At 39.8% G+C, this 24247-nt stretch overlaps 1 protein-coding gene across 1 annotated transcript in view; it reads left to right on the top strand.

Moving 5' to 3' along the window:
• pole (polymerase (DNA directed), epsilon) overlaps positions 1-18156 on the top strand; it is a 30250-nt gene extending 12094 nt beyond the window's left edge. The window contains exons 22-48 of the mRNA XM_088335922.1: positions 18-110; positions 199-501; positions 1138-1333; positions 1922-2136; positions 2206-2308; positions 2376-2456; positions 2516-2638; positions 4255-4464; positions 4553-4765; positions 6182-6325; positions 6388-6528; positions 8620-8773; positions 8862-8968; positions 9051-9227; positions 10042-10265; positions 10521-10741; positions 10973-11177; positions 11243-11416; positions 11506-11631; positions 12644-12776; positions 12874-13066; positions 14755-14886; positions 14972-15165; positions 15238-15438; positions 17369-17494; positions 17607-17696; positions 17772-18156. Of these exons, the coding sequence (XP_088192048.1) occupies positions 18-110; positions 199-501; positions 1138-1333; positions 1922-2136; positions 2206-2308; positions 2376-2456; positions 2516-2638; positions 4255-4464; positions 4553-4765; positions 6182-6325; positions 6388-6528; positions 8620-8773; positions 8862-8968; positions 9051-9227; positions 10042-10265; positions 10521-10741; positions 10973-11177; positions 11243-11416; positions 11506-11631; positions 12644-12776; positions 12874-13066; positions 14755-14886; positions 14972-15165; positions 15238-15438; positions 17369-17494; positions 17607-17696; positions 17772-17894 (4402 nt within the window). The 3' untranslated portion in view covers positions 17895-18156. The remainder of the gene's footprint in view (positions 1-17; positions 111-198; positions 502-1137; positions 1334-1921; positions 2137-2205; positions 2309-2375; positions 2457-2515; positions 2639-4254; positions 4465-4552; positions 4766-6181; positions 6326-6387; positions 6529-8619; positions 8774-8861; positions 8969-9050; positions 9228-10041; positions 10266-10520; positions 10742-10972; positions 11178-11242; positions 11417-11505; positions 11632-12643; positions 12777-12873; positions 13067-14754; positions 14887-14971; positions 15166-15237; positions 15439-17368; positions 17495-17606; positions 17697-17771) is intronic.
• The last annotated feature ends 6091 nt before the right edge of the window (positions 18157-24247 follow it).

Raw genomic sequence — 24247 nt, forward strand, 5'->3', positions numbered from 1 at the left:
TACTCTGTGTCTGCCAGGGCTCGTTGGTACTCGATGGAGATGGCCGGTATTGTGTGCTTCACTGGTGCCAATATCATCACACAGGCCAGGGAGCTCATTGAACAAATAGGGTGAGGAACTTATAAAACCTGTAAAAGTAAAAGTTGTGTAAAGGAACGATAGATTCAAAATCTGTTTTTTGTCAACTTGCCTCTTTAGGAGGCCTCTTGAGTTGGATACTGACGGCATCTGGTGCGTTCTCCCAAACACTTTCCCGGAGAACTTTGTGTTGAAGACCAACAATGAGAAAAAGCCCAAGGTGACCATTTCCTACCCCGGGGCCATGTTGAACATACTGGTGAAGGAGGGCTTTACCAACGACCAGTACCACGAGCTGGTGGAACCTGCGTCGCTCACATACGAGATCAGGGCAGAGAACAGCATCTTCTTTGAGGTGGACGGGCCCTATTTGGCCATGATTCTGCCTGCCTCAAAAGAAGAAGGCAAGAAGTTAAAAAAAAGGTATGGCTAAATACCATGTGACTTGTCAAAACTTCCGTCTTCTCCACAGATGTCATACCCAAATGAATCATTATGTTTGTTCACCTTTGTGCAGCGTTCTTTTATTTTAACGAAGCGAAGCGCAGCATAATCTCTTCCGCGGCTTTGTTAAATGCACTCGCCTCTTCCCCATGCGCTACCACAGAGTGTATGCCAGTCCTATTTCTACACTTTATCAATTATTTTTCCAGAACTCATGGCAGGGCCACCATAAAGTAGATACAATGCTATAAAACACACATACACCACACACCACTCAAACACAACTCAAGAACGAGGGATCAAGGGTCTTATGACGGGAAACAAAGTGGGACAAGCTCATGTGGTGAGTGGTCTCGGTCGGTCTTTACTGATAGCATCTGGAAACTCTCTTGACTTGGATTTTCTCTCTTATGTCAGGCAAGATTTTAAACGACACTAATGAATGGATTTATGCATTTCCAATGGTTCCAATAGAAGTTTAGAACTTATTGCTGTAAATTTGTAGGTACATATTAGGCTCCTGTGCTCCATGTAGTTATTAAGAGTGATTAATTTAGTAGTTAGATTTTAAGGAATTTTTTTGACAATTATTGGTCTTGACCTTTTTGGTCTTAGGTACGCTGTATTTAATGAGGATGGCTCTCTGGCTGAGCTAAAGGGTTTTGAAGTTAAGAGAAGAGGCGAGCTCCAGCTCATCAAGATCTTCCAGTCATCTGTGTTTGAAGCCTTTCTCAAAGGTACCACGCTGGAGGAGGTCTACGCTTCTGTTTCCAAAGTTGCCGATTATTGGCTGGATGTGCTTTACAGCAAGGTAAAAATCGTTTTAACTCTTGTTTGAAATTGTCAAACAATATTTTTTTCACTCACAAAGAAAATATACCCTTTATGTACTGCATTTTCCGGACTATAAGGCGCACCTAAAAACCAAAAATTGGCCAGAAATTTGAAAGTGCAAATTGCTTGATCAACCGAAAAACATTGCTGTCCATTGCTTTTTTAGTGTGCATTTATTTATACATTTTAGGACGACTTTGTTTTCTAACATTAGTGTCTGACATGTGAGTAAAAATATTGTGATCTAATACCTTTTCGTATGTCATCTGTATCACTAGTGATCTAGTGGTTAGGTTTCGGCGCTCTCACCGCCGCTACCTGGGTTTGATTGCACTACATTTTTCAACTGATAACTCATTACACTAAAATATATCATAAGTGTATAAAACACGCAATGGTTTTATACAAAAAATATTAGCTCTGACAGTAGTTACAATGGTATGCGCCTTATAGTCCAGTGCGCCTTATATATGACAAAAGACTATATTTTGGTGGTGCCCCTTATAATCCTGTGCGCCGTATATTGGGTATAATACGGTAAACTAATCAGTCGATTGATCTCCAGGCTGCCAATATGCCCGATGCTGAACTTTTTGAGCTGATATCAGAGAATCGCTCCATGTCTAAAAAGTTGGAGGACTATGGAGAGCAGAAATCGACTTCGATCAGCACAGCCAAAAGGCTGGCTGAGTTCCTGGGAGACCAAATGGTGAAAGACGCCGGCCTGAGCTGTCGTTACGTCATCTCACGAAAGCCGGAAGGATCTCCCGTCACCGAGAGGTGGGCTGATGACGTGTTGTGTTTAACAAAACAGTAAGATATACAATTACTCGCCTTTTCCCCTCTCAGAGCGATTCCATTGGCCATCTTCCAAGCCGAGCCAAGCGTGACCAAACATTTCCTGCGTAAATGGCTGAAGATGCCCAGCCTGCATGACTTGGACATTCGCTCGGTAAGCATTTGCATTAAAGGAACTTTTTTTCACGAATGATTTTGGTTATGCCGGGTTCCCTTTAAAGATCTTGGATTGGAATTACTACATTGAGAGGCTCGGGAGCGCAATCCAAAAAATTATCACCATCCCCGCAGCTCTTCAACAGGTAATCAAACATCTATTTGATTCCAGCATTTCATTCACTGAACTTATTTTGATGTCCAGGTGAAAAATCCTGTCCCTCGAGTCCGACATCCTGACTGGCTTCACAAGAAACTCCTTGAGAAAAATGACATCTACAAGCAAAAGAAAATCAGCGAGCTGTTCACCAGCGAGGGCAAGAAAAAGGTAGATTACCTTGAAATAATGTTAGAATTGGGAAAGGAATAATTCATGATTTGGTACATAATGCGTATTTAGCTCAGATCCTATGGGTATGGGCCAGGTACCACGCTTTATTTCAAGGTATCACTTGCATCGTCGACAGATACTGGTGGCCATTTTATGATCAAAAAAGAGAAATAATAATACATTTTAAGAAGTATGTATATAATATGTAATGAGAGTTGTAGCATTGCCTTTTAACATTTTTTCATTGAATCTTTTGACTGAAATAATCCTTAAAATCGGGAAACTGTATCATAATTTGATATTCTTGGTTTACTACATTAACTGATTCCTCTCTAATTTGAGTGTAATTTCACTTATCTTAACTATATTTTTAACTCTTTAAAATAACGATTAAAATGAGCTGTTAATTTCACTTGAAAAATGACTTAAATATTGTACTATGCTTCAACGTATGATCAAGATAATCACAAATTGCAATATTTTCTATCCATCATGTTTCAAACTTATCTGATTTTTTTTTCTTTTTCCAGGGATGTGATTTTTCCGCTAATTCGCGGAATTCCGCTTTCGCTCCAAAAATAAAATTTTAAAATTTCCGATTCTTTTAAATGGTAAAAAAAACGATTTCGTCTCGACAGCGTTCCATTTTAGTGTTTCCGTAACTGAAATGAAACGTACTTGCGATTGGTTGAAGTCTCCGTGTTGACCAATAAACGCGCTCCTTATAAAGGCGTAGGAGTATGCCATTGTTCATTTCTCACACGTTTTTGCCGAGTGTTTAAAGAAAGATGTCCGAGATCGAACGCAAAGATGCTCCGCGAGTTAAAGAAATTGCTAAGATCGTAAAAAAACAAGTTTCGATCGGACTGGTTAGAGAAGGAATTATCTACAAATGTTGGTGACCCCGACGTGATCCAATGTAGCGAGCAGAGACGGGAGTCGTAAGCGGAGTGTCAAACAAAGGTGCCAACGAAAGCTGCTTTAATGACATTTAAACTGGCGATAACAAAACAAACACGAGAGTGGCTAGAACCGGCCGAATTAAGAGTCCCCCTAGGAACTCGCTAACTAAACAATGGTTCCGTGGGTGAATTATGTACAACCCACTACAGTACTTTCATTTATAGATAACATCTTCTTCTATAACAAAGACATTTATGGTATGTTCTAATATGAGTTACTTTTCATTTGGTCATGATACAATTATTTGTTCATGAAATTTGAACTCTTCAACATGATTTATGTGTTAACTTAGTAATCACATGAGTTAGATATGATGATATTCTCAGTGATAGTTTTTAATAGCAAAGGCAGTCCAATGTTTTTTAATGTGACTGATTTTGAGTTGACTTAAACTGTAATTTTATATGGGATAGTTCAAAATACATTGAAAATGTATGCTGTTGTTTTGTCTATTTCTTTGTCATCTGAGTGCATTGAAAGTACTTAAAAACACGGAAAACCCATGACCTCCGGGGGGCTTCGCCCCACTTCTCCCCCCACCAGGGCACTGCCCTGGACCTAGCTGGGTGCCCGCGGCCCCCAGACCCCCGCCTAATTTTCAGATAATTTCACTTTGGTCAAATCACATCCCTGTTTTTCTTTTTTTTCAGGTGGCTCATCAGCTCCATGAAGGTAGACCACTTCCCGATCTGGAGGACTTTGGTGTGTCAGCGAAGCCTCTGCAGCCAGCCATCCCTATCAGCACCAAGAGAAAGAGAGCATCGCAAGGGGAAGAGAGCCAGGTTGAGTCACAGGATCTTGAACTCACCCAGTCGTGGAGGGAGATTTTGGGGCCACCTCCATCAATTGGCAAGAACAAGGTAGGCAACCGGCGGGACGCTGAGGGAAATTTGCGAGAAGATCTTCTGTGTTTTCTTTCCTATGTGACTTTGTTTGTAATGGCTGCAGGAGGAGATACTTGTTTGGCTGCGATACCATAAGAAGAAGTGGGAGCTGCAGATGAGGCAGAGAAAAGAGAGAAAGAAGAAAAGAAGGCTGCTTGACGGCGAATCCCAGCCCGTAGGCGGAGGGGTGATCAGGGACGGCCCCTCTACAGGCCTTGGCAGTTTTCTCCGCAAAACTGCTCGCAGCATCCTGGACATGCCCTGGCAAATTGTGCAGGTGGGTATAGTTCAACTTCACCCTAAATCCGTGTACTGTAATCCTTTCTTTCCAAAATTGGTTTACTTTTTGTAGTTTCGCTACTCCGCGCATTTTCATCGTGCATTGATTTTGATCGGCTAAACAATGACTCCCCCTCTTCAATACCTACCTGTGCGTCAATAACATTGCAGTTTAATATGTACATGTGCGTAAAACAGCTTTTTGAATTCACATTACGCATGTGCAAATTCTCTTGCCATTTCGTATTTCAGCGCGTAGCTGAAGAATGAGACGTTTTGATGAGCCGTTCATTACAGTTCCCCGATATAATCGATGGTGACATGTTGGCAAGGGCGTATATTTGGCTAGGACGGATGTGTCATGTTCATTATCGAGTATTCATTGATTGGTCATCATGAATATTTGTAATCACCCCTTGATATTATTCACGCCTACCAATAACTTAATTATAACTAGGGGTGGGATAATATGCTATGGCCCCGATTCATATTATAACACGATTCTCGATAATTGCAATCCCAAAAGTATTGTGATTCGATATAATTGACGATGCTAAAAACAAGCAACAAGCAGAAAAATGGACCTAATATATTATTAAGCTTTCAACTTGAAAATGAAAAAAATACTATCAAAATTAAACAAAATACTACGACAGTATTACTGTAATGCAAAAGTAATACCACGGAAATACTTAACACTACAAAAATGCATCTAAAATAATAATTCAAAAATACTAAATAAATACTGCAAAAATACTACTGAAATACTAAAATAATACTACTTTAAAAATACCCCAAAAATACTTCTACACAAATACAACCAAAAATATTACTACTATCATACAAAAATACTACTACAGAAATATTACAACAGACAGACTACTAAATACAGCTACAGTAATAGTCCCAAAATACTACAGAGAAACTAAGACAATACTTCTATGGCAATACTTTCATAGCGGATATGTCACAAAAATTGATTCCGAGGAGAAACATCAATTTTCAGAATCGCTGTAAACAAAATCAAGATATATGCATTAATGGATTGTCTGTCCCACCCCCAATAACAACAAAACAATAATTATACTAATCATAATGATAATACCAAGCACGAAACCCCTGTGTTAAGACGAGATCACCTAATCGACATGGAAAAAGGCCCTAGATTATACCTTATCACACTATCTTTACTCACAGTAACACATTGTTTTGGCTTTTTTTTTTTTAAACACGGACGCGACCGGTCAATTATTGTACAAGAGTCGTTTTGACCTGGTACCGGTGGTTGCCTAACTCCATCTTTAATAAATGAACACAGGGTTTTACTTGACGGATTTTGCCTATCGCGGACTGTTTTTGGAGCACAACCCCCACAAAAAAATGACAATAGAAGTCACCTATGTATAATTTTCAGATTGCTGAAACAAGCCACCCTGGGCTTTACAAGTTATGGGCTGTGATTGGAAATGACCTCCATTGCATGAAGCTCAACATTCCTCGCATCTTCTACGTCAACCAAAAAGTACCAAAGCAGGATGAAGGGCCAGCGTACAAAAAGGTAAGGGATACCCAAGCCAACGAATCTTCTATTTTAAGAAATTTGCTTGTGGATCAACTCAGGTGAATCGCATGCTCCCCCGCTCCAACGTGGTTTACTACCTGTACGAGTACTGCGTGCCTGAGGACATGTACCAGGAGCACATTAACGAGATCAACGCGGACCTCTCTGCCCCAGACATTGAAGGCGTCTATGAAACGCAGGTATCTGACAAATATACAAAAGGATATACAATTCCTTCATTGACACACCCATGCATTCATCCACCCATCTTCTGCGCCGCTTATCATTAGTAGGGCTGCGGGGGTGGTGAAGACGATCCGAGCCATCTTCGGCCTTGGGCACCATAAATTGGCTGGAGGGCACTTGAAGACAACCATTCATATGCTCATTTCTTTATAGGGAACATTTTGGAGGACATGTAACAGGAGCACATTAACGAGATCAACGCGGACCTCTTAGCCCCAGACATTGAATGCGTCAAAGAAAATTACATTTAAATAATCAATGTATGGTTTTATGAATTGATCTTGGATCATGTGAAGGGAAATCGTTATTATTTAACAATGATTTTCATGAATCCACCCAACCTTATTGTCTGCCATTCCCCAAAAATCCACAACCTTTCATTCAGTCTTTATAGTTTATTTTCTTGAATTACTGTATATTCCGGACAATAATGCGCTTCTAAAAACACAGAATTGGTCAGAAATTTCAAAGTGCACCTCAGTGCGCCTTATATACCACAGAATACTGGTGGATAAAATTGGAAATGCATACAGGATTTATTCGTGTGTGTTAGTTGTGCAATGATAGATCAATCGCAAAAACATCGCTGATCAAAATCGCAAAACATTGTATGAAACAGGAATCGAACGCGGGTTAGGGGCCGGTCACACAGCCGTTTGCGGCTGAATCACGGCTAAAATTTTGCGGGGTTTTTTTGCCCGTGGTTGCCCGAGATGGAAAATGCGCAAAATTGGCCAACCCGCTGTTCATCGGTGGTATGCCCGCAAAACAGACGCCGGCGACTGTTCCGCTTCCTCATCGCGTCATTTCCGCGTCATTTTCTCGTGTGGACCACGGGTATAAAAGCTCCCGAGCCGGTGTTGTGCCCAAATCCGACTCCTACGTAAACAACAGCGCCCGACAGCGCCCAACAGCGGTTCAGCCTCGATACGCCCGTAAAAGGCTGTGTACCCGCGCTCTAAAGAATTGAGCAGCGCAAAACTTTTTCGCGCTGCCACCCGCGCGCGAATTTCCGACCGCGTGTTAAGCACTGCTGTATCTCGTCTGTATGGCGATCTCAAAGCGTCCAATAGCGTCCGCCTCACAGGCAGAAATTTCTGGCCGTGATTCAGCCGCAAACGGCTGTGTGACCGGCCCCTTAGTGTGTGAGACTGCCACAACCTGACCATTAGACCACTAGTGATACAGATAACAAATGAAAAGGCATTGGTGTTTATCTAATTATCACACTAAATAGAGGTACCAGAGACTAAGGTTAGAGAATGGAGAAAACAGAAAGTGGTACTGTAAGATATAAATAAACACAATGTCCGAAAAAGATACACCAGAGTTGTTTCCATCGTCGTGTATTTTAGGGTTTGTATCTTTCATGACGACTTTGTTTCTGTCTTCTTTCTGTAAGATTCGTTTTTGGCACCGTGAGTAAAAACTGTGATAATGAGGTAACATTGAGTGTCTTTTCTTACGTCATCTGTATCACTATTGATGTAGAGGTTACATTTTGGCGCTCTTACCGCCGCAACCCTTGTTCAATTCCTGTTGCATGCAGTGTTTTATGATTTTGCTCAGTGATGTTTTTCAACTAATCAATCATTGCACTAATATATATGTGCAACAGGAGCTCTTACTGTAGTTTTAATTCCATGGGCCTTTTAGTCCAGTGCTCCTTATATATAAAAACTATATGACAAAATACTTTTTTTTGTTGTTGCGCCTTACAATCCAATATAGATAGATGGATAGATACTTTATTCATCCCCGTAGGGAAATTCACACTTCCAGCAGCATCTTTGTGTTGAAAATAAAACATTAATAAAGGAAAAGGAATATAATGCATAAATACCCAATGTAACGTGTTGATATAAAGTATTTAAATAGTGCGACATAGAATACACACTGTAATAAAAATAGAGTAATAATCCCTTATAGTGCAGAATATACAGTAAATGAATACTCTCGTCCATCACCATAAATGTGGTTCAGCTGTGTCCATTGGAGCCATTTTTGACAGAAAAGTTTACACAACATCATTAAATGTCTTTCAGGTGCCATTACTGTTCCGTGCGCTAGTGCAGCTGGGATGTGTGTGCATGGTCAACAAGCGTTTCGGGAGAGATATCGTCGGCAGGGAGGCGGACACTTTTGACCTGGAAAATCTGGACATGAGGTCTCTGGCCCAGTTCAGCTACTTGGAACCGGGTATAAACAAAACACCAGAATACCGTGCTCCTGTGATTTCACGAGTTGATCATCCAAATGGGTCTTTTCATCTTTGTTTTGCTTCTAGGGAGTGTCCGCCACATGTACCTTTACCATCACAGTCAGGGTCAGAAGTCCCTTTTCGGTCTTTTCATTCCTTCGCAGCGCAAAGCCATCGTTTTTGTTCTAGACACTGTAAGAAAAATGCATTGCTCAATGTTTCCCCCCCAGTTATAAAGTCTTCAGTAGGACTGATTTTATTTTCTCCTCTTTTCAGGTGCGAAGTAACCAAATGCCAAACCTCAGCAACGTTTACACTGCTGAGCGCACTGCCTTGTTGGAAAAAACCACAGAGGAGCTTCTGCCTCCAGAAAAACACAATTTTGAGGTCCGGGCTGAAAATGACGTGAAGGCCATTTACCGTGCACTGCAACGCACACTTCTCGGCTACAAGGTAAGGAAATAAACACTGGTATGAATTATTGTGTTGGGATTTGTGTTGCACTGATAAACTCGTCACTCAACTCAAGCATTATTGTTCCTAATGTAATATTCCTATTAATTTTTTTCTATTGTTTAAATGAATAATTTGCAGTGTTGATCTGCAAGATTTGAGGAAAGGTTTACAGCAAATTATGAAAAAAATATTCTCCATATAACAAAAGAAATAATGTGCAAAACTGGAACATTTATACTTGGAAAGATTGATTTTCATAGTTTCCTTTTTTTTACCTTGACTTATAGCAGTGCGTCGAGGAAAGTATATAATGTAAGAAAACTATTACTTAAATTAAATTTAATTGTTTGCTCACAGAACAACTGAATTTTACATTCAAAGGACCATTGTATATTATTTAGTGCCTCCTAGTGGTAAAAAAACAATTTAATATATTAAAAACAATATTTATCGTAAAAAACAAGATTTGTTTTAATACTTGTTGGTCGAGAAACTTTCATTATTTGGTATACGTACCATGAGCCACATCAAGAGGGAGTTAGCATAATATTCTTGCTGCTGCAGGAAAACCCCAGAAACCAAAATCCTTGTGAAAGTCCGGGCAAAAAAATGAGAAGGAAAATATTGTGGGTTGGTAAACCGGAGTCTCTGCAATTTGTAATCTTCCTTGTGCTTTTTAGCTCTGTTTTTCAGTTGCACAACACAATACAGAGACATTTACTGATAACAGAATACACGCTGTCACTTTAAAGGGTAAAAAGCATAATTTGCCTTAAAGGGTCCATTCATCTGCTATGTTTATTATGTGCAGGAGGAGCGCCGGGGCCCAACCCTCATCGCCGTGCAATCCAACTGGGAGTTGCGGCGACTCGTTTCGGGTTTGCCAGTCCTGGACGAATTCCCGGTCGTGCCAGTGCACGTGAACGATGAAATCAATTACAACGTGCTGGACTGGCAGCGGCACGGTGCCCGGCGCATGGTCCGACACTATCTGAACCTGGACAGCTATCTTTCACAGGCTTTTGACATGGCTCGGTAGGTGGCATGTGCATTGGAAATGCATAATGTATCTATTCATATCTCACAATAATCATTGAATAATTTGGCCAAGGTTTATATTCAAAGGATTTCGAGAGTTTTAAAGAAAAAAGATGATGAAAAAAAACTTGGTTTGGCCCAATTTTAATCGATTCCTCAAAGTAACAAATCTTTAAGTGTATTCAGAAACTGTGTTTAAGTTTTCGTGACAGTTTTATGATCACTGAGAGATTTGCCTGTCTCCAATTTCAGGTATTACCACTTACCTGTTGGAAACCTGCCAGAGGACGTGTCAATATTTGGTTCCGACTTATTCCTGGCCAGACATCTGCGAAAACACAATCACCTGCTCTGGCTCTCCCCCACGGCGAGGCCCGACCTGGGGGGGAAAGAAGCTGATGACAGCCGACTGGTTATGGAAAGTGATGACCGAAGCTCTGTTGAGATTAATTCCCAAGGATGCTACTCTACAGGTACCTCAACAAATGCATGAACCCCAATATTGAATGTTAGTACTCCCATCCTCCCAAGTCCTCACAAATAAAATATGAAATTTTGGTTTTGCTTCGGGCTCGGTCCTGCAACTCAAGTTAAGTGGTTGGGCTCTGGCTTACCCAAAGACCTGGGTCAGGTCGGGCTGGATTTTTTAAGCCCGATCCTACCTGTAATACAAAATTTACCAGTGTTTATCTCCAAATTTTCAGTGTGTGTGGAGCTGGACTTGCAGAGCTTGGCCGTGAACACCATCCTCCAATCGCAGCATGTCAATGACATGGAGGGAGGAGCCAGCCTGGGGGTTAGTTTTGACGTGATCCAACAGGCGTCTTTGGAGGATATGATGTCCGGGAACCAAGGAGCAAACTTGCTAGCTAGCTACGATGAGACCGCCCTCTGCTCTAACACTTTCAGGTAACGCAGTAACACATACATTATTCGGACCTACTGCTATAATGCATCGTCTTTTTTCTGTGTAGGATCTTGAAAAGCATGGTGGTGGGCTGGGTACGGGAGATCACGGAGTACCACAACGTGTACGCCGACAACCAGGTGATGCACTTCTACCGCTGGCTGCACTCGCCCAGCTCGCTGCTTTATGACCCCGCCCTCCACCGCACCTTGCATAACATGATGAAGAAGGTCTTTCTGCAGTAAGTAATGTTTGAAATAAAAACGGGTCAAGTTTGGGCTTCCTGGCAGGAGGTTGACCACAACACTTTTGTTTTTGTCACCCTGAAAGGTTGATTGCTGAGTTCAAGCGTTTGGGCTCCACCGTTGTGTACGGAAACTTCAACAGGATTATATTGTGCACAAAAAAAAGGAGGATCGATGACGCCGTCGCTTATGTGGAGTACATTACGAATAGGTTTGAGAATTCATATTAACTCTCAGACATTTTTAGTAGAGCTGGCATTCATTTTAGAGATTTTAGCGTCCCCTAACATTTTTGCCAACATTCTACACCAGTGATCTGCGGTGAAGCTCATGTCTTGTTAGGTAGAGTCAGAAATTTCAAAGAAATGAACATACATCTTAATTATCATTTGATTGGCATAACAAAAAAGGGTATATAAACTGCAGCATGGAAAAACATGTTTGTTTCCTCTACTTTATTTTATGCGCCTCTCCTTATGAATAAAAGCATCAATTAATAGGTAATCCGCCTTTCTGAAAAAAATAATAAGTCCATGCAACAAGAAATAAAATTTGCATGGCTTGACTTGCTGATAGTTTTCTAATACTATCACAAATTATATTGTATGGAGCTGTGCTGTGTGCCAAATCAGAATACCTTGTCCCATTATTGCCGCCTGCCATGCGTCTGCAGACCTTCAGCAAAGTAATACGTTACATATTGCTCCTTTTGAATAAAAGCATCAATATATAGGTAATCCTCCAATATGAAAAAAGTCCATGCAATGAGAAAAGAATTACTGGATAGATTGACTTGCTGTTTGCTTGCTAAAACTATTAATAACTCTATTGTTTAGTGCTGAGTTGTGCGCCAAATCCGAATATTTTCCATGATGACAGGTGAGGTACATACTCACCTGCCTCCCCGGATTGCTCATCACTGGTATACACACATTTTTATGACTGAAAAGAGATAAATTTTTCACCAGTAAAACCAAATAATTTATGCGTGATCTGAAAAAGTTATTATTAATCGTTGTCCACTGCTTATCAAGACAAAACAGTGGAGCCAGCAGCTTCTCAAATCTAACATAAACCACCCCAATTTGGGATTCTTTTTTCCAAACTTGAAATGAGCATTAGACCGGCCTACACAAAAAAAAAACCCACATGAAAATATGTCCCTGGCAAGTAAGGAGTACATTTCTATAACCAACCAGAGAATATTGAACTTTGTTTCATAGCATCCACTCCAGAGAAATCTTCCATTCTTTGTCCATCACCTTCTCTCGCTGTTGGGAGTTTCTCTTGTGGATGGATCCTGCTAACAATGGCGGCGTGAAAGGCAAACTTTCGTCGAACGTCTTGTACGGCAAGGTAGTTCCCACTTGATATATTGGGACTTTTTTTTGTTTTTTTGTTTTTTACTGTAATACACAGACATCTGAGTGATGCATCTGAGTTTTGGTTTTAGGAAGGAGTCAAAGCAAAAAAGAACTCTGAGGGAGACGAAGATATCAGTGACGATGAAGAGGAGGAGGAAGTGAATGATGAGGAAGATGCAGAGACAGATGAGGTGGAAGACTTGATTGAGAGTAACTGGAATATCATGCAGTATTTGCCGCAAAGTGCCTCTTGCCAGAATTACTTCCTCATGATCGTGTCTGGTGAGTCAACAAAAGAGAAAAGCAAGGATCTAATCGTTTCAAATTGATCTATTTAAAACGTTTCTAAGGCATGCTGTATTTGTAGATTACCATTCTCTCATACACTGCACAACTATTATTTTGTGCAACTATCAGATAATTTTGCATATTTCAAGGTTTTATTTTCTCAATTCGTTTTATTTCGAAATTGATTTTTGTGGTAGTGTTATTTTTTTCTCCTTTTGCTGTATTTCTTTTGGTTGTTCTTGTAAAATTAAAAATAAATAACTAAATTTTCCGATATCCATGAGAGCAGGAGATTTCACTCATTAATTATATATTTTTTTCTCATTTGATTCAAAAACATGTTTTATAATAATTAGAAAATAATTAACGGATCAGTTTTTCCTTTGTTTTTAACTTTAATTGTAAAATAACAATTTGGGCTGGGCTAACAATATCCCAATAGTTTTTTCTATTTTAATCCAAAATGGTCTCCCAATACCATGGATCAGTTATTTCATTATCTTTGTCTAATAAATCATGGGGAAATGTAATTTTCGAGGTCCTTTTCTGCCATATTTTTAAACCATTTTTTTTAAGAATTACAAAGTATTGCACCCAGTCAGTTCATGTTTCTATATACTGTATATGTTTTAAAATATTGAATACATTTTGATAGTTGTATTAAAGAATATCAAACTGAATAATTTGAACAATTACTTCCTCCTGTATTAACCCTTTTTTAGTTTCTGATTGTAATGGTAGATTGCTTTGCCGGCCTGTTTCCGGAATTGTTCTACGCGTTGCCATGCAGCGGTGCCAGACATTGAACAAAAAAAATCAATCTGTGGGGAAAGAATGACCATCTGCTGGGAAAAAAATGCACATAAAAGAAAAAATGAGCATCCTTTGTCAAAAAAAGAATAATAATTTGCTGGCAATTGTTGTAAGGGTGGACCAGTGTTGGGCACATTGATCATAAACTGTAACTAATTACAGTCACTATTTACATCATTTAAAACTCTGTTACCCCTAAGATTATTGTCTCCAAAAAGTAGTGCATAACTCCAAAAAAAAAACTAAAATACTTCAAAAATAGCCACTTAATAAAATAGATAAAAGAGAATCTGTACACCAACCTGTGGAAGCAGTGAAGCCTTCATATAGCTGAGACACCCCATATCCATTTTGTTGCTGGCCTTCAACCACTTGAAGATCTCCTTCCCCATTTCTGGGTACTGTTCAAGTCATTTTCTTTTGTCTCCAGTAATGGTGTAATGCAAAAATAATTTTACAAATAGAAAGACCTAAATTCAGCACACTTATACTTTGAATTCTGTGCTTACGTTTTCACATCGATTTTGTTGGTTTGCTGTTTGTGTAAAAGCCATGCCCTCCTCCTCATCCGCTGCCTATCATTTGCTATTAATGAGACACAACTAAATATGTGCATATAAACTGACCCCCTCATTCAAGTATTTTGTTTTATGGTCAAAAAATTGGCTTAAATGCGAGAATATACGGTAGGAAGAATATCTGCAGGAGGAGAAAATCTGTTCCCTCGAACGTCATTTTTCTTAAGATCGCATGTAACTAATGGCAATATTCTGTGGTTCTACGCTATAAAGATGCTCTCATTGAGCATACAGTAACAACAAATGTTTTGCCTCACTTTGTACTTATACAGCACTTCACTCTCTATTTAGCTTACATTGCAGCAGTTTACCAAAGCATGAAAGAAGAGCTGAGACGCAACAAACCTGGTGCAACACCAGTCAAAAGACGAGGCGGCAGCCAGATTTCCCAGCAGGCACTCGGGGATTCGAGCGCTCTTCCTGGTAATTTCTCTCTCTATGTTTTAAAATTGTATTAAAAATATTGTTAGCTGTTAAGCTGTGATAACCATTTAGATGTATCCTTCAGGAATGATCACTTTCTCCCAGGAGTATGTGTCTAGTGAGCTGACGCAGAACATTTTTACAATTACGCAAAAAATCCAAAAAAAGGTGACCGGAACCAGGAACGTGAACGAGCCGTCGGAAATGTTTCCTGTCCTGCCAGGCTCACACTTGTCGCTTAACAACCCGGCTTTGGAGTTTGTCAAATATGTCTGTCAGGTAATCCGAAAATATAGGAATGTTGCTGTAGTGTAAAATCATTGCTTTAATTTTCTCTGTTCATTCGGTCAGGTCCTCTCTCTTGATGGCAACATTGTCAACCAGGTCAACAAGCTTAAGAGGGACCTTCTGCGCTTGGTGGATGTGGGAGAATTCTCAGAAGAAGCCCACTTTTGTGACCCCTGCAACTCTTATATACTGCCGGAAGTTATATGCCACAACTGCAATTTCTGCCGTGATCTCGACCTCTGCAAAGACCCGGCCGTTGCGCAAGTACGACAGCGGAGGCTGTAAAGTGTGCTTGTGAATGCTAGTGTGAAAGAGTAACGTGTGTGTGTTTAATAAGTGAGTTCTCATACCCTGTTATTTTCTACCATCCATCCATCCATTCATTATCTGCACCACTTATCCTCAGTAGGGCCGCGGGGGTGCTGGAGCCCATTCCAGCCGTCTTTGGGCAGTGGGCAGGGGATACCCTGAACTGGTTGCCAGCCAGTCGCAGGACACAGGGACAGACAACACACTCGATCATTTACACCTGGGGACAATTTGGAGCGGCATGTTTTTGGGAATGGGAGGAAACCGGAGTGCCTGGAGTAAACCAATTCAAGCACAGGGAGAACATGCAAACTCTGCACAGGAAGGCTGGTAGTTTGATTGGATCCCATGACCTTAGAACTGTGCCGCAGACGCGCTAACCACTCAGCCGCTGTGCCGCCCCGTTATTTTCTATCAAGATATGAAAATAAATAATTGAAATAAGACAATTAGCATTTTTTTAAATGATGAGTTTATAGCTGAGGAGACGATTTTAACAAGGAGAGAAAATAGAAATTATTTCTGTGCTCGCAAGGAGAACAGGAAAAGACCCTACAAAAAAACTCAAAAATTTTATCTTGTTCTTAAGGTCTTTTAAATTGAATTTTCTAAAAAGCAGATTGTTTTTAAAGGGTGTGGGAACCAATGAACAGCAACATGATTGGCCAACAGTGTATTTAAAAAGTGCGTAATAGTAAAAATAATAACACCTATTTTGCATTATACATAACCACATTCTTCATTGTAAGCAAGCGGAATAAAAACAAATCCAAACACAAATTAAATAATTCACTTAGCATTAAGAACACATTTTTTAACTTTACTTAAAAACTACCTAAAAATCAGGAAAAAAGACAAATACAATTTCAATAAGCAAACTTTACTGCCAACGAAGCAAGCTTTCAGTTTTGGCAGCGTACTCATCATCTTTTAGGGCATTGTGAATATCTGTTTCGAAGAAAAAACTTTTTTTGAGAATAACTTTCTGAACATAGCATCCATTTTATATTCTTAGAATAATGACTGTATATCTTATAATAAGTTGTTTAACTATTTTATTATGAACGCTTTTTAGAGGGACATTATATATTTTAGCACCTCCGAGTGGTGAAAAAATGCACTCGTTAAAAATGGTCTATACCAGTGTTTTTCAACCTTTTTTGAGCCATTGGAAAAATTTTGCGGCACACCACTAACCAAAAATGTTATAAAATGACACTGAACAGTATGTTTAATTACAATATAATTTATAATACCCCGATTTTACAGCTCGGACACTTGACAATGTCATAATATTTGCAGAAAATGATTCATAAATGTTTTATAAAATTTTAAAAAGTGACATTGGAAAAATTTTTACGGCCCACCTGACCATCTCTCACGGCACACTAGTCTGTTGTGGCACAGTGGTTGAAAATCACTGGTCTAAACAAAAGGCAAAATACTTGAACTATCTTGTAAATGCACATTTTTAAAATACTAATAGGTCGAGAAATTTGTATTGATTCGACATAGTAGGAGCCTTGCCAAAAGGGATCAAAAAGAAGAAAAATGGTCTCTTTGACTCTCTGTAGTTAGTTTTCTTCATTGCGCTTTTCAGTACTCATTTTTGGTTGCCCTACACTATACAGCAACTTCTAGTGGTCAAGTAATGCACCCAGTGTGCCCTTTTAGCCTTTTTTAACCTCTGAAGGGCTCTCACGTACATCAGGGGTACGCATGCAGTTATTGAGAGACACAGTTCTAGTGCATGTGATAGCTTTGAGTAGTGTGTATAATAGTATGTGTAAAATAGTTTGTTTGGCGAGTGGATTTGTAAGTGTTAAGTTTGTCTGTTCGAGTACGTTTTGCGACAAGTTTTAATGGCATGGACTTTTCATGTTAGGATGGCGCAGGCGGGCCACAGTGGTTCTGCTCAAACTGCCAGGCCCAGTACGACACCGAGTCTATCGAGATGTGCTTGGTGGAAGCTCTACAGAAGAAACTAATGAGCTACACACTGCAGGACCTGGTCAGTTGAACATTTTGGCGGCGACTGTGTGCATTTGTGTGTGTTTTGATCCTGCAATCAATCACTCTATCAACCCCATAACTGTATTTTGATGCAATGATATGCTTTGCAGGTTTGTACGAAATGTAAAGGCGTTAAGGAAGCAAACATGCCTCTGTATTGCAAATGTGCCGGAGACTTTGAACTTACCTTCCCAGCTAAGGTACGTTTTCCACACCGGTATAGTCCTTTAATATGAGTGTTCTCTCAGTTACTCATTCTGTCTCTCCCTGAAAAGAATTTCTCAGAGCAGGTGACAGTATTCCGGAATATTGCATCCCACTACCATATGAGATTCCTGGAGGAGAGCATTGACTGGTTGATGGTGATGAGCCCACAATTGAGACAAAGTGATTGCTGAGGCTCACCGCAGTCAGTTACCATGGGCTGACTGAGTCAGTCATTATTGCTGATGAGTGGACAGTTATTCTTATTGGATACACTTAATGGTGGGAGCACTGATATAAGAGCATATGGACTTGTACTTTAATTGTCGATTAATATCTATTAAAAAGTATTGCATTTTTTACTATGAACACTTCTCGCAAACATTGCAATATTGAATGTTTTTGAGTACCACATTTGTAAATTAAAAATAAAATGTTTTTTTTTTTCGCTTTATATTTTCTATATTTCTCATTAAATACAATCAATGTACAGGAAATAGCTGCTAAGATAAAAGGGCATACTTCTTTAGGATTGATTTTTCTGAATTTGAAAAGGCTTTACCTTATCTTCAATGGCAATTTATTTCACTGATCATAACCAGTAAAAGGACTGAATGCTTGTGACTACTAATTTTAATACCAAGTATTTTTAAACATAAGAAAAACGTTTCTGTATTTCACAATTGAGTATTCTTCATTGATAGCAGGTTCACTCAAAAGAAAAAAACATGACATTTGCAAATTGTGCTTATTTTCAAATAAAATTAAAAATAAGAAAGAACATTATCTATTGTGCAATAAATAATTAATACGAAAACAGGTTTAAAATACTTTTTTTTGGGGGGGGGGAATCAAAAGTAGTATACTTTTCATGTTTTTCGGGTAAAGTTATGTTTTTGCTTCTTTCAGGTTTTGTTTACAATTTGTACAGTATACTTTCTTAATTTCGGTCATTTTACATATTTTTCTTTTGGTATACGCTTAATTGTGTAATAATGTCAATTCTTCAGTATTTAAATGAAATAAGAAAAGGACACTAAAATAATTAACAATTTGAATTTCAAGGGTAATAGTTATTTTTTTCTCATTTAACTATATTTCTAATTTTATGTGTTTTAAATTTTTATTTTTTTTTTGTATAGTAAAAACGATTTAAAATGATGCTTTTATGATTTTTCCCTGTTATGGGAATGGGTTTATTAAGATAAATACAAAGACCTAAGTTTCCTCGTTTTATTGAATGTGCCACTTCGAAAACATCATATTTGAAGTTTTATTTTAAGGTTTATTCTGTCACGGTTAAAAAAAAAGTGAATTGTGTAAATTATAAAGTGTATTATAATACAATCAGAACAAAATAGTACTTAAAATGAAGATAGAATGAATTCATGTTCCTTTTTTGTTCTTTTTTTGTAAAAATAATACATGGAATGATGTTTATTCAACTTATATAAAGTTGGTTTTCTAGATGGGCTTGTAGTTCCTGATTGTGATAAGGTCACAAGTCAAGTGCCAATAACTTGAAATAAATTAATATGCTACATTGTGTCTACACTTGTTGTGGCAAATACACTTGCAAATGTAGAATGGATTTGCATACATGTGGAAATTTAGAAAGACTTGCTTACGTTTGTGGGAAAAGGTCGGGTAGACATCCTTGAAGATACTCTTGGCAGACATTAAGTTTCCTTGAAGATAGCGTGCAAGGGACGGGACGCTCTGTACTTGATACGTGATACAGGACCGCCTTTTGGGGTGTACTCAATCGAAGCCTAATCGTCACTACCAGCTTTAAATACATTGTCATGTTCCTAGCTCTGTGAGATCTTTATTGACGCATCAATAAAGTGACATCTCCCTCCATAACGAAGCGGGCTCCTGTCTATTTCTTTTATCCACTTATGAGAAGACTTTCTCTCGATTATCGGACCTCCAATTTCTACAACATTTGGCGCCGCAACGTGGATTGGCACTAATTAAGTAAAAAAGAAAAGGGAAAAGACTTCTCAGTGGAACGGTCTCGAATGAGCGGTTGAGGTAAGGAAGATTTTTTTTCTCTCCTTACTTCGGTTTGCTTGTGGAGATTCGTGGGAGGACGGGAGCCTGTGACGTCGGAGCTAAATTATGAAAATGCGTGCACGTGGAATTTTCCGTCTATAATCTGGCCCAAGTTCGGACGGATGAGATATGTAAACTGAGTTGAGATTTATTTTTTTTGTTTTGTCCCGGGAGTTCGGTGCTCAAAGAATCCTGTTTGTTTTGGGACGTAGGCTGCTTGAAAAAGGAAAAAGGCTAATTTTACCTGGATAAAATGGTGCAGCGGCGTCGGTATTTGTATATTTATGATTGTCTTGAGATCTGTGTAAAGCTGTGATAAGACGTCGTCATTTGCTAAAGTGACAGTTCGAGAGTAGACGATCTATATATGGTTAATACGGGGCATGTTTTATGTGTTTCCCTAGTCGATTGATGATTTGGGAGGGATATGTAACCTTGCACTTAGGAAAAAGTGTGGTGCATGGAACCTCGCCATTTTCTACAATCTAAAAGGTTATACCGGCGTTAGAAAAATGAGCAGTAATCAGATGTTGTATTATTAAGATATATTCGCATAGAAACAAGCGATACACAGAATGTGTGAGAATTGCTGACATGTTTTCAGTCTGGGAGATGTCTCATTCGGGAATGTTGGTGTGTGTGCCAGCTGGCGTTAATTGTGCGTGTGTCTCTCTGTATGTGGATGTGTGTTCTGTTCGGTTCGGTTTCTCCCCCGCCCGCCTGGTGAGTGTGCGCGGGTGATTTATACTTAACTGTTTAAGGGCTGGGAGAGCCTGTGTTTCTTTTTGTCTTTTTTGTTTTTTTTTGTGTTGTTTGGCGTTGGGAGAGGAGTTAAGGGAGCATGGATGATTGATGGAGTGACTGCTTATTCTACGTTTTACGGTCTTGTATGTGCTTTAGAGTGTTTTGCTTTCCCCCACGACTCTCCGTCTTTCCCCCGTCTTTCGCTCTGTGTGAGTTGAGCTCAACCGTGTGTATTCCCGCTCCGATCACCACCCCCCACCCCCGTCTTTCCCCCGTCTTTCGCTCCTTTACTGTATGGAAAATAAAAAAGTGGAGGGAGTACTTAATTCGTCAAGTGCTCCGTTTGCGTGTGGCCTTTTGATTTGTGGGATCTTGTTCCGATAAACGTGATAAGTATAGTTTGGGTAAATTGAGGAAACAATTTGGCAAGCATTTTCAAAAGACAATGAGGGGCAGATTACTCGATCTTGAGGAAGACCATGACAAATTTAAGAATTTAATTGCTTAGGTGATCTCTTCATGGTCATTTAACCTAGACTAAACATCCGAGTTTGTAAACATAACCGATTTAACAGGATTCAGAAGTCAGACGGACTGTTGAAAAGGGCTGAAGATGGCAAAAAACAAACAAAGACGTTCACTCATCCGTTGTCTGCGCCGCTTGTCTACAGCAGGGTCGTGGGGACACTGGAGCACATCCAGGCTGTCCTCAAACAGTGAGCAGGGGGCAATCTGAACTGATTGCAGCCAGTTTCGAGGAGAAAGAGGTAGACAACTGGGCACCAAGGTCAGTGTGGCACTGATAAAGCTCATGGTCACATTCCAGCGGCGGATTACGAGTGGAACGTCACGATGGACTGAGCCAGACGGCCAAGGCCGTCGACGAGGCGGTGATAACGAACAACACGAGTCTGCATTGAATCACGCTAGAATCTTGTTGATTGACGTAGTGTTTACAAATCTGAGGAATATTGATACGTTTGGATTGTGAATTATTTTATTTTTAACACAGAAATACTGCTAAAATTGTATTTTGAATCTGCTTTCCAGGAAAACGGTGATGTGTCTCCAGATGCAGGAGCATCAGGAGGATTATTAAGGAGAATAGGTAACAGGGGAATACCTTTGACTTTATATCAGATACAGGCCACGGTAGACGGAGAGAATAATAATAATAGGAGTAGTAGGAATAATAGGAGCAGTGCCATCAAAAGATCTAGGTGCGGGAACAGTAATTAGGTTTTTGATTAGAGAAGTTATTCCGCGATTTGGCATACCGTCAGAAATAAGCTCGGATAACATTTGTTCAAAAGGTCGTGAAGGGCATCTTACAAAAACTACACATTAAACAACGGTTCGGTGAGGTTTATCAACAAAGTCAAGGGATGGTGGAAAAGAGTAAATGGAATATTAAAATCAAAGATAAACAAGATCTTTGTGAGTACTAGGCTCGACTGAGGGGATGCGCTACAGTTAGCGCTGATGAGTTATCGCATGCAAACTCATTGGATCACGCATTTAACACCGCATGAAATGCTAACAGGCAGACCAGCGCCGCATCTAGGAGGTCCCTATAAGGGGCCGCCACTTGAGCAACTACAAACTGAACTGAGAGACTGTATGGGACAATTGACGGCTGTCATCTACCGGCTGGTTAAGAGACAAGAGCCCAAGGTCGAACAACCATTTGAAAAGACGTCCCAGGGGATCTCGTCTACATCAAGGTTTCGACGAAAGAGGAACCATCCGAGGCGTGAGGGACCGTACACCGTCGTGAGGGCAACGCTGGCCGCAGTCCAGGTCGAGGGTAGCTCAACATGGTACCATCTGAACCGCGGTACCACGGCTCACGCTGCCACCGTCAACGAGACCAAGCAAGATCAACAGGGCAGTAACGTTAAAATTAGGAAAACAAAATGTGGATGACAAAGCTGTGTGTGATAATAAATTGTCTGATATGATTGTTACTAGGAGCAGAGCTCGAGAAATCGCAGCGGCGAATGGAAATTGTGGGTCCGAAAGTGCAGCCGGAGATCCAGAAAAGCGACGCTGCAGTTGCAGACCATGACGCATCCTAGAGACAGCGGCCCGGTTAAGTGTGACACTACTGTATAACATGCCGAAACGGTTGAGGATTTGGAAAGTACAAGTACATTTTACCTCATGAAGGGCTCAATGGCCCTGAGGTATGGAAGCTCGAAAGTACCAAAATTAAAATATTACGGGAAAAGAGAAAAAATGTGAGATATGACGAAAATGTGTAAAATATAATTCTTAGAATATGGTTTCGTAAGAAACATGCACTCGAAATCTTTTAAAGGGACAGTGTGTATAAATTGACCCCAAGATGTCTTTGCACTGTGGAGTGCAACCGAAGTAAAAGTGCTGAACAGGATAAATAAGGAGAGTCACAGTGCCCAAAGAAGCACTATTTTCTTCTAATTATTACTCTAGTTTACAGTCACGTAGTCACACCAGCGGTCCCTGTTTTGGATGTAAATTGCTAAAAATACTTTATAAGAAAGCTAATTAAACGATTTAGGTTCACTATCAAGACATTTCTAATAAAAACTCGCAGGAAAAAACCTTAACCGAGAACGAACGTTTTATCCAGAAGCTGTAGCAAAGAAACTCAAACGTTTTGATTGGGTAAGTGTTAGGAACTATAAACAGGACATGCGCATTTTGCTCCATTGCCCAGCGCCTGTGCTAAAAGTAAATAATAATAATAATAATAAAAATAAGTAAGTATCTTCAGTTGTAGGGATTTTTAACATTTTCATTTTGGGACAGAGTGGCAGACAAAATGAGCATCAGCACTCATAAGTGACGGCGGGAGGGAGTCGAATTCTAAGTCGCTCGACACTCAAAACGTCACACAGTGAAAATTAAAATCGCTAAATGAAAGTACCGTAAAAATACTACGACAGTAATACGGTAATAGAGAAATGCCCCTAGAGCAAGGGTGTCAAAGTCATTTGAACTCGGGGGCCACACGATAGAACAAACATTCTGTCGGGGGCCTGACGGGTAGATTCTAGAGAAAGAAAAAGAGAGAGAAATAAAAGAGAAAGAGGGAAGGAAAAGGAGAGGGGGAGAGAGCATGAGAAACAAAAAAGTCAAAAGAAAGGGGGAGGAAGAAAGAAATCCAAAGAGAAATAGAGAGGCAGAAGGAGAGAAAAGGAAGAGTGAAGGGTAGGAAGAAAGAGAAAAGAGAGAAAAGGAAAAAATGAAGGTAGGGCAAAAGAAGTTAAAAAGAGACACAGTAAGTGAAAGAGACAGAGACAAAGTGGGAGAAAAGGGGTGGAAAAGAGAGAGAGAAAGCGAAAGAAATACAGAACAGTGTCTTTGTTCAAGGCACCTGGGTTTCATAATTCAACCTGCAGCCTCTTTGACACCTGTGCCCTAGAGGTATACTAAACAATATCACAAAACTAACGATTCAATATAGTACTTTGAAACAGAGACATAGTACACTACATCAATTAAAAATAAATAACTACAGAACTAAATACCAAGTTAAGTGCAAAAAGGGCATTTATGAGCTGGCTCTCTTCAATAAATTGAGAAAAAAGCAGTTTTGTCCAATGAAAAAGACTGACTTAACCAATTACCAACAGCAATGACGTAATCTCGAAGCGACGAGATCTCATTAGCTAAGGTCGGCGTGCAGAAAAATAAAATCTCATACAGCAAGACCAAAGTAACGATGATGTAATGCGTTGAATCTTTGTTACGGATAATA

Source organism: Urocampus carinirostris, chromosome 5, assembly GCF_059441175.1.
Source record: "Urocampus carinirostris isolate Australia breed hairy pipefish chromosome 5, RoL_Ucar_1.0, whole genome shotgun sequence".
Taxonomy (NCBI): domain Eukaryota; kingdom Metazoa; phylum Chordata; class Actinopteri; order Syngnathiformes; family Syngnathidae; genus Urocampus; species Urocampus carinirostris.